General features: G+C 48.2%; 2 protein-coding genes across 2 annotated transcripts in view; both read left to right on the top strand.

Moving 5' to 3' along the window:
- The window catches only part of SYN3 (synapsin III), a 406353-nt gene extending 399488 nt beyond the window's left edge, over positions 1 to 6865 (top strand). Inside the window, 9 exon segments of the mRNA XM_069082163.1 lie at positions 3468 to 3750; positions 3862 to 3893; positions 4949 to 5036; positions 5753 to 5816; positions 5818 to 5892; positions 5894 to 6008; positions 6011 to 6039; positions 6646 to 6720; positions 6817 to 6865. Of these exon segments, the coding sequence (XP_068938264.1) occupies positions 3468 to 3750; positions 3862 to 3893; positions 4949 to 5036; positions 5753 to 5816; positions 5818 to 5892; positions 5894 to 6008; positions 6011 to 6039; positions 6646 to 6720; positions 6817 to 6865 (810 nt within the window).
- RTCB (RNA 2',3'-cyclic phosphate and 5'-OH ligase) overlaps positions 1 to 9495 on the top strand; it is a 300226-nt gene that overhangs the window by 186727 nt on the left and 104004 nt on the right. The window lies entirely within an intron of this gene.

Genomic DNA, 9495 nt, shown 5'->3' with positions numbered 1-9495 from the left:
AGACAGAGAGGGAAAGGGGGAGAGAGACAGAGAGAGGAGAGAGGAAGAAAGAGACAGAGAGAAAGGGGGAGAGAGAAAGAGAGAGAGAGAAGAAAATAAGCAATCCCCTCATTTTACAGAGAATGAAACTGAGGCTGAGAGGTGTGCATCTAGTTGCCCAAGCCCACACAGCTAGCAAGTGTTATAGCAGACAGAGTGCTAGACTTGGGAGTCAGTAAGCCCTGAGTTCAGATTCTGCCTCTGATACTTCTTAGCTGTGTGCAAGATCTCCTTCCAGATCTAAACCTATGAACCCCTGGCCTCTGATTCCAGTGAGGACACTTCCTACTTGGCTGCACCATCTTCTCTTTCATAGATTTATTGTAAAGAAAGTACTTGGGGGCGGTCAGGTGGCTCAGTGAGTAAGAGCACTGGCTCCAGTGTTGGGATGACCTGGGGATCGAATCCGGGCTCGGATACTTAGCACCCACCCAGAAATAACTGGCTGTGTAATCTTGAGCAAGTTACTTAACTTCGATTGCTTTAAAAATAAATAAATAATAAAAAAAAGAAAGTACTAGAAAAAATCATGACGGAGCCCTGGTCATTTTAACTGGGTGGCGTGATGGGGAGAGCACTGTGCTAAGAGGCAGGAGTGCAGCTTTCTGCCTCAGCTTCATCACTTAAACAAGCTTATGTGACCTTGGACAAGTCACTGGCTCTCTCTGGACCTCTATTTCTTCATCCTTAAAGAAAGGAGGTTTGTCTAAAAGATTGGCAAAGCACTTTCCAGCTTGAAAAGGCTGCAAATTTCTACGTGTGATATAGTAACAAAATGCTTGAGAGCAGAGAATTTTTGTTGGTGGGAATTTTTGTTTTTCTCTTGGTATTCTCTTCAGCCTCTTAATTTATGCATTAACTCTCAAAATGACATCTGGCCAATCTTGGGATCCAAGATGGTGGGTGTTGATGAGAGGAAAGGTCTGAGACTGTCCAGGCCTTCCTGGGCACTGGTCAAAAAAGACCTGAGTCTCCCACATAGAGGGGAGAGAGTAAGGAAAGAGGACTCCCCAGAAGAAGGGGAGATGAGATGGCAAGCTGGACAAATTTAAATTAAATAAACATTTTAAACACCAGCTTTCTTCCGAGTTTTGCAGACCACCAGCCTTCCAGAGTTTCTGAAACATGGGAGTTGCCTCACAGATTCTCAGAGAGATCGCATCATAAACTCATTAAATTATTATTTATTAACTTACTATTTATTAAATTTTAAATTAAATTTATTTCTCTATTATCATTTATTATTAAATTATTAAATATAAGCTTATTAAAAGCTAAATTAGCTTATTAAATGTTTGTTGACTGAGTAGTATCACACCTCCTTCTATTACTGTATATTTATTTTGTATATAGTCTCTATTTACCTATCAGAAACATGTAGGAAGTCAGCTCCTTGAGGGCAGGGATGTCTCATTTTTGTCTCTATACCCCCAACACCTAACACAGAACCAGGTTCATAGACACTCTTAACCAGGGGTTGTGGATTGGTCAGCCCCTCAGTTATTGGCATAGGGTAGATTCTTAATAAATGTTTGTTTATTGACTGTTTCCAACAGACCTCAGAAATCCTCTAGGCCAGCCCCCTAGACAAGCAGATCTAACAGAAAGCTCCCTGACAATAATCACAGCCAACATCCCCAGGGAAGGACTAGAGCCCATAGGTAGAAGTCACGGGGAGGCCAATTTCTGATTCTACTGCAGACATTTACAGGCTATTCTCACAAGAACCCTCCCAGTCTTTCCACGTTACACTGTTTGTTCACTCAGATTCCATTGAGGTCTATCAAAACCTCCAGATCTTCTTCAACTCTTACCTAGCCACATTTTCCTTATTCTGAGCCTGGGTATTTGATATTTTGAAAGCAAGTAAGGGGTCAGACCTGGGTTACTGCTAAATTTCATCATATCCAGTTTGTCTTATTGTAAAGCACTTAGCTAGTGCCTGGAACAGTTAAGTGCCATGTAATTATAGTTGTTTTTGATGATGTTATTTTAGCCTGTTGAGATCTTTCTGGATCCTGACCCTGCCTCTAATGGGTTAGCTCTCCCTCCCATCCTTGGGTCATTCTCACTCCACGTTATAGGTGGAAACATAGGGCAGCTCAGGGTGACAGGTTGACAATCCACCAGATTCCTCCCTCCTTGTTGACCCAATCTATATCAATCCCCCTCTATGAGTCAATCAGCTCTGAACCTCCCTAAATGCACCATCCCCCAAAGGTATCACCAACTATCAATGTTGTCCCAAAGAAGACTGCATTAAGGCATGAGGAAAGGCATTCCCACCATGGACAGGAGATCCCCGTCACAAATCGCATAGAAGAGATCCTTGGAGGTTGGATTGGATGACATCTGGGATCCCTTCCAGCCCAGAGACTGTGGTTTGAGCCCCATTTTTTGATCAGGATAGAATCTGGAACCCATTACATTACTCCTTACCTCGTGGGGAGGGCGCCTTTGAATCGTGATCGGCCAAATGAGATAACAGATGTCAAACATGCTTTGTGAATTGTAGATCAACATACAAATATCAACTCTTATGATTATTCATGTCATTCTTTTTTTATAGAGATCAGATAGGAATGGTCCTACGACAAGTCACTGTCCTGCTATTATGAATAGCAGTGCTGCATAGTGGATTGAGCTCTGGCCTCAGGACCAGGAACACCTGAGTTCGAGTCTCTGACACATTCTGGCTGTGTGATCCTAGGCAGGTCATTTCAGAGGCAGCTGGATAGTGCACCAGGACTGAGTTCAAATCCATCCTCTGACACTTGCTAGCTGTATGGCCCTGGATAAGTCACTTAACCTCTTCTGTTTACCTCAGTTTCTCCAACTGTAATAAAGGGATAATAAAAGGATCTACCTGCCAGGATTGTTATAAAGATCAAACAAGACAACATTTGTAAAGCACAATGCCGGACACATGATAGCCACAAAAAAAATGCCAGCTCTGTACTCTAAGCTACAATTGCAGAAAAGTTGCTGATTTGTGTTGGCAGAAAGAATTTCATAGATTTAGTGATTTAGAAAGGACCTTAAGGGATATTGGGTCATTTTACAAATGAGGAAACTGAGGCATGGGGATATTAAGTGCTTTATCAGTGCAGTTAAAGGTCCAGCCCACACCCTAGCTTTACTATTGGAATTTGTCATTTTATTATGTTGTGGGGAGCTCCTGGCATGGAAACTCTACCCACCAATGCAGATTATCGACTCATCTGTAACCTATAGTCTTATCGGGCTGCCAGGAGGGTCCGAGAGATCCGGTGACTTGCCCAGGGTCATGCAGCCCCCACAGGAGAGAAGCAGCAGGTCTCTGTGATACCCAGACCCCTCCATCTCTGCATCCCGTCATGCTGCCTTTTATTATTAGTGGTGGTGGTGGTGGCATGGGGTCACTTATGAACGTTCACTCTCATTGCCAGTGTGCAAATAGACCCTGCTGGCCCAAGCTGACCGGGGCCCCAGAGGTTCCCACGGGACACCAGCAGCCTCCTCCTCAGTCCAGCTGTGCTGACAGCGGCTCAAGGCAGGATGCCTTCCAGCTGCTGGTGAGCTCCTGGCTCTCTGCAGCTGGACCACAGCTTCTAAGTTCTGATTTCCACCCACCCCTGCAGAAGGGGGTTTGCTACGGAGAAGCCTGCCATCTAGTGTCCACCCAGGGTGTGAGCGTGGAGGCCACCCGCTGGGCTCTCTCGGACCCACCTGGTGGGGGCCCCCATCGCCTTCCATTGCCAGCCCTCTCTCTTCTTACAGGGGATGGACAGCTCCAGGCCTCCCATCAGAGAACAAACAGCTGATGGCAGATCTGGGGGCCAGAGGCAGCAGCTCCTTTGCCCCTAAAACCCTGGGTAAAGACCAGGGAAGGGGAAATCCCCTGGGGAGATGATGGGGTTTTCCTCTAGTGGCCAGTACTGGGCAAGGGAGCAAGCCAGAAGTAAGGACTGATCCCAGCCTCAGCGTTGTCAGAATGCCTCCTTCCCTGTCCTACCACACCCCTAAAACCCCTTTTTACCCACTGCCCAGACGTCACTCCCTGAAGAGGAGAGGGTGGGAGTGGGGAGGGGCTGTAGAAGAGGGGAGAAGGAAGAGAGCCCTTCTCCTGTGTTTCAGTTTGAGAATCTCTGCAGGACCCATTAGAACAAGCATGCCCCATTCCCATCGTCCATCCCCCAGTAAAATAGTGTCTTCATTGTACTCTGGGCTACAGTGCTGGGGATCCATTAACATAAGAAGCAAACAAGCGGGCCTTGTCCCCCATCCAGCCCCCACCCTGCTGCCCTGTCAGACACTCTTCACCCCTCTGTGCTGAATGTGAACGTGTGTGTATGTGTGTGTGTGTGTGTGTGTGCTCTCATGCAGACATTAGTCAATGGAGACTTTTGTGTCTTTATATTTGGGGCCCGTCTCTCTCCCCCCTGGCTTCTCATCTCTATAGGCAATCATTCTTGTCCCAGCCCCAACAGGGACACTCCCACGAGCTCTGCCTCACATGAAAGACCACAGGACTCCCCCGGAAACCTGGGCGACCTCCGGATTCTCCAGGGTCCTCCTAATCTCCATAACTTTACAATAGCAGAAAGAGTATGACCAGAGTTCAAATCCCTTCCATGGCCCTTCCTGCCTGGATGACAGTGGGCAAGTCAATTCACTTTTCTTAACCTTATCTTCTTCCTGATAGATAAGGAAGAAGGACCAGATGGTTGGGTCTCCAAAGTCCCTCCCATCTGTGAATCTGTCGTCCTCTGAAGTCACTTAGCCTCCCTGCGCCTCAGTTTCCTCCTCTGTAAAATGGAAGCTTGGCCTCATGGCTTCCAAGAGGCACTTCTAGCCTCTCACCTGTTCTCCTATGAGTAACAGGGGTCTCTCTTTCCTTCTCCTTACTTTCTTTGCCCCATCTGAACAGGTTCAACTGAAATCTCTAAGATCCCAAGGACAAATGTAGCTGGGGTCTCAGCTTGGACAACCTCCCCCACCTCGTCCATCCCATCAAGGTACAGTTCACCCTTCTGATAAATGTGTGAGGGCCTGTGTACGCACCAGCTGTGATTCTCAAGTGCAAAGCCTGACTGCCCTTAGCCACAACAGAAAATCATTCTTTTGCTTAAGAATCTACCTATGGGCTCTGGCACAAAAATGTAGAGAGGGAGTCGTTTACATAACTGGGATTGCAGTGGTTACGTCCTGGAAGTTTGAACTTCTGAGACACATTTGTTTCCTGCCTAGGAATTATTTCTACATTTCAGATTACTGCTATCGGGTAGACTGGTTAGGACAGGGGTTCTTAACCTGAGGGGTGGAGAAGAGAGTGTGCGGATTGATTTCAGGGGTCTGTGGACTCAGCTGGGAAAAATGGAATCTTTCATCATTTCCTTCAGTTATTTAAAAACATGATTCTGAGAAGGGCTGCCTTCTGAAATTATACGCTCTCACATGAGCGTAGATGTGTGTTGTTTGATGGTCAGTCATGTCTGGTTCTTCATGACCCCTTTTGGGGTTTTCTTGGGAGAGATGCCATTTCTTTCTCCAGCTCATTTTCCATATGAGGAAATTGAGCCAAACAGTATTAAGTGACTTGCCCAGGGTCACACAGCTAGTAAGCATCTGAGGCCAGATTTGAACTCATGAAGTCTTTCGGACTTCTGGTCTGACGCTTTATCCACCAAACCACCTAGCTGCCCATGACATAGATATTTGTTATGGTTGGGAGGAGGGAGAAGGGAGGCCTAGGAAGCCCAGCCTGCTCAGTCTCCACAATCCGGAGATCCTCCCCAGCAGACTCTCACCAGAAGACCAGCAGCCCCAGAAGCCCCACTCTAACTCACCACAGCAGCATCAGTCTCCTGGCTCCCCCAGCTATCAGAGTAGCCAGCAGTCTCCCAAGCCAGACTTTCCTCACCTCACAGCCCCATCCCCAGGTACAGGAACAAAGACCTTCTCAGCAAGGACTTGTGGGATATTCCAAATATCATCAGCGCCTCCCCATCCCCATCTCAAGTAGGTGTCTTTGGGGGATGCCTAAAGTGAGCCTGGGGAAATGATGAGGGAATAAGAAAGCCAAGAAAGAACATTCTTTAGGCCTAGGTTGACCATCTAAATAGGGTGAAAGCCACATTCGGCCCTTTAGGAAACCCTAGGACCTAATGACTATTAACAACAGCTGCTACCTTAACCTCTGGGTCCCCCAAACAATCTGCCTGCCTTGACTGTGTTACAAGTCAGCAAGTGCTTTAGGAATTAAGAAAACGAAGACATTTGTGTGCTTTGGAACTATCAGGGAGTCTTCCACAGGAGACAGGAGAAATGTGTGCAGGCCAGGCCCTAAGGAGTCACTTTCAGAAAACTAGTATTTTGGGTTTTTTACCTCCCACTTTTCTCTCCCTCCATTGCCTTTAAAGTCACCACTACTGCCCCAAGCTCTCAGCACTTGAGGAAATGATCCTTCCTCAGGCCTCACTTTTCTCTGGTTTCTCGTGGTAGAACCAAATTCTAGGTCGTACTCTAATCATTCACATGAAAGCCTTAGCAGCCCTCCTGGAGAGACCAGAAGGTCTCTGAGAACAGGATCTGTCCCATTCATCACTGTCTGACCCTCACTCCTAGCACAGGGCTCTGCAAATACAAGGCAATTAATGTGTCCACTGCTGAATTACTGGGAGTCCTGTTGGAGACTGCATGGTACGTCCGTCCACACCAGGGCAGGCACCTACGTGAACCTTTTGTGTCCCTTTCAGCGAATTCCAGTCCCTGACTCACAGCCCTTACTCACCCCAGTGAAGATAAAGCCAAAGCTGACACCATCCACAAGCTGGACAAGGCCTGACGGGAAACCAAAGAATGTGGTGTCCAGAAAATTCGCTCGAGCCCTTAAATATTGCACACTGACCCCCATCGCTCATTCCCATTCCTATCAGCCTGTCCAACGACGGCAATGCCTGACGGCTCATATGCAATCTGTGCAGGGCGTCCGTCGGAGGGATCTTTGGGGGGCCTCTCTCCAAGCCAGAAGATGATTCTCTGTACTGTGCTCTAACTTCACTAATTCAGGTTGTCCTAAATTGTCCAACTGGATAGTAGGTGTTGGCAAACTGAGGAATTATCTGAAACAATTCTCCAATGGGATCCCTGCTCTCCTCCCCAAAGCACCCCAGCTAGAGTCTGCTTTTGTGACCAGACTCCATTCCTGGTTTGTGATAGAGGCCTGCCTTTGGCAATGTCACCCCCACCCATAAGCCTGACACTGTAGCTACCCCTCCACACTACACCAGGCAATAAGGATTCTGAGAACACACTGCACACATTTTTAAAAGGCTCCCATAGCTTAACTTACTGGCTTCTGACAGGTTTACAAACTCCCCACAGTCCTCCCCACACCACTGAATACACAGGCCTTATTGCATTTGCCTGGGGGCATCCCGGAGGAGAGAGGGAGGGAGGGGCAGTGGAATGAATTGGGAGTCAGAGGCCCAGAGTTCATTCTGGCTTCTATCTGTGGGACCCACCACAACAAGCCTCTTTCCCAGATTCAGAGCTGATCTCTGAGGCCCAGAGAAGGAAGGCCCTTGAGTGGCACAGTGCTGAGCAGCAGAGTTGGGATGTGAAGACAGGTGCCCTAAGCCACACCGCTTCCTCTCTGGGCCTCAGTGTACTAAGCTGCAAAATGAAGGCAGGGATTTGAACTCTGATCTGCCATGTCCCTTCTTCCTCTGAATCCGTGAGCCTATGAGAACATATGACCCAGCCAATGTATATTATGTTTCTAGGCTTGCGCATCTAAGCAGTCCATAGTCTCCTTGAGTTTTGCTACTAAGGGGAAGAGGAAGGTCCCTTAAAGGAAATTTAAGAACGTCTGTGCTTGCATTAGGATGCACTGTCCTCGCCTTCTCAGCTCTCCCGCCAGAGGCCCTGGGTCCCCTTCAAAGGATGGGTCCAAACCCAGGGAGTCCAGTAGCTCTGGATACCCAAGAATCCTGGTGAGTGGAAAAGCATAATTCACTAGAGGAAGGCAGGCTACCTGCTGTGAAAGCTGGCCATTTCCTCATCAGTCACTCTCAGCTTGGTTAAGTTCCCATTCCCTCGTAAGAGGCAGTGGGAGCCAGTGTAAAGTCAAGGGCTTGGGAAAACATGGCCTCGGGTTTGAATCCTGGCCCTTCTTCCACCTGTCATTAGGAAGAGCCATTTGCCTTCTCTGTAAATGAGAAAGCATGCAGGGGAGTGTTAGGATGTCCTCATATGGCTCCTTCTAGCTCTTAATCAATGAGCCTGAGTTTACAGGTGAGGGGGGAGAGGTGGCCTCTGGAGAGGCTTCAAAACCTGGAGATATTTCCCTGCAGCTCTCAGGAAACCAGAGGCTTGGCAGTTCCCCAGAAGAGCCAGGTAGGAAGGACTCCCTTCCTGTTTTTCCACCCCTGCCATGCTGTCTTTCAAGGCCAAACCAATGAGGTGGAGACCAGACCAAAGGTTATTTTCCTTCCCTGGCAACTGCGCTGTTCGCCTGGAACAATGGGCCCCAACTTCAGTCAGCCTTCAAACAGCCATGCCGTACTCGGGCATCCCTGCCAGAGGTGTGGTGGGCTGGTGACCAGTCTGTTGGCTTTGGAGGACAGATTCTTGACTCAGTACGGTTTGGTTGGAGGCTCCTTGGAGCCACAGCTGGTACTTTGGCCTCCCTCCCTCACTTCAATTCAGTTTCAAAAAATGAGAAAGCAGGCTGATTCAGGAGGCCCTTTCCTTGGCCTTTGGCTAGGATTACTTCCCATGTCTGCAGTTACTGGCAATGGTCCTGGCATAACACTAGTACCGCTGGCACCTGAGTCTTAAACTGGTAATTGATGACACTCCCAGGGATACTTTGGCTTTGGTTGGCACCAGCTGAACCAAAAACATCCATGTAAGGGGTTATTGTCTAGCGTAAGGGAAGAGAAGAACAGCCGTGATACTTTAATTTTTTTGAGTTGTCTCTGGGAGAACTCCTTCCCTCCGCTTTATTCACTCTGTCCTTTCGGTACAGACACAAGACTTGAGGGTAGAACTCCCCGCCAGGACTTCTGAAGTCATATCAAATGATACACTTGCCCTACCACACCCCTTCTTTTTAGCTCCAATTAGCTGGCCCACTCTGCCCACCATGCCCTCGGGGGCAGCCTCCACCTGCAGAGCTGGGAGGCTTGGGCATCCATTTCCCACTCCACATTCCTCTCAGGGCTCCTTTGCTAAAAGGCCAGAGCAGATTTTGGCATCCCTGCCCCCCCATGCACTGGCTTAATTACACTTCATTACCCAGGATGCTTATGATCTATCACTGATGATGGACCCTTTGGTTTGTCCCCACCTCCTTTACTACTTCCCAATCCAGTCATCCCACTGCTCCTTAGAATGATGGGCATGGGGGAGGACAAGGTCAGAAGTGATGTTCACACCAAGATGGCTAGCCATTGGGGAAATGCGGCGGGG

This window comes from Petaurus breviceps, unplaced genomic scaffold (genome assembly GCF_028583685.1).
Source record: "Petaurus breviceps papuanus isolate PSGF00001 unplaced genomic scaffold, PetGlider_PUasm1.0 156, whole genome shotgun sequence".
Lineage (NCBI taxonomy): Eukaryota > Metazoa > Chordata > Mammalia > Diprotodontia > Petauridae > Petaurus > Petaurus breviceps.
Note: the sequence above shows the minus strand (reverse complement) of the source record. Positions and strands in the feature narration are given on the sequence as shown.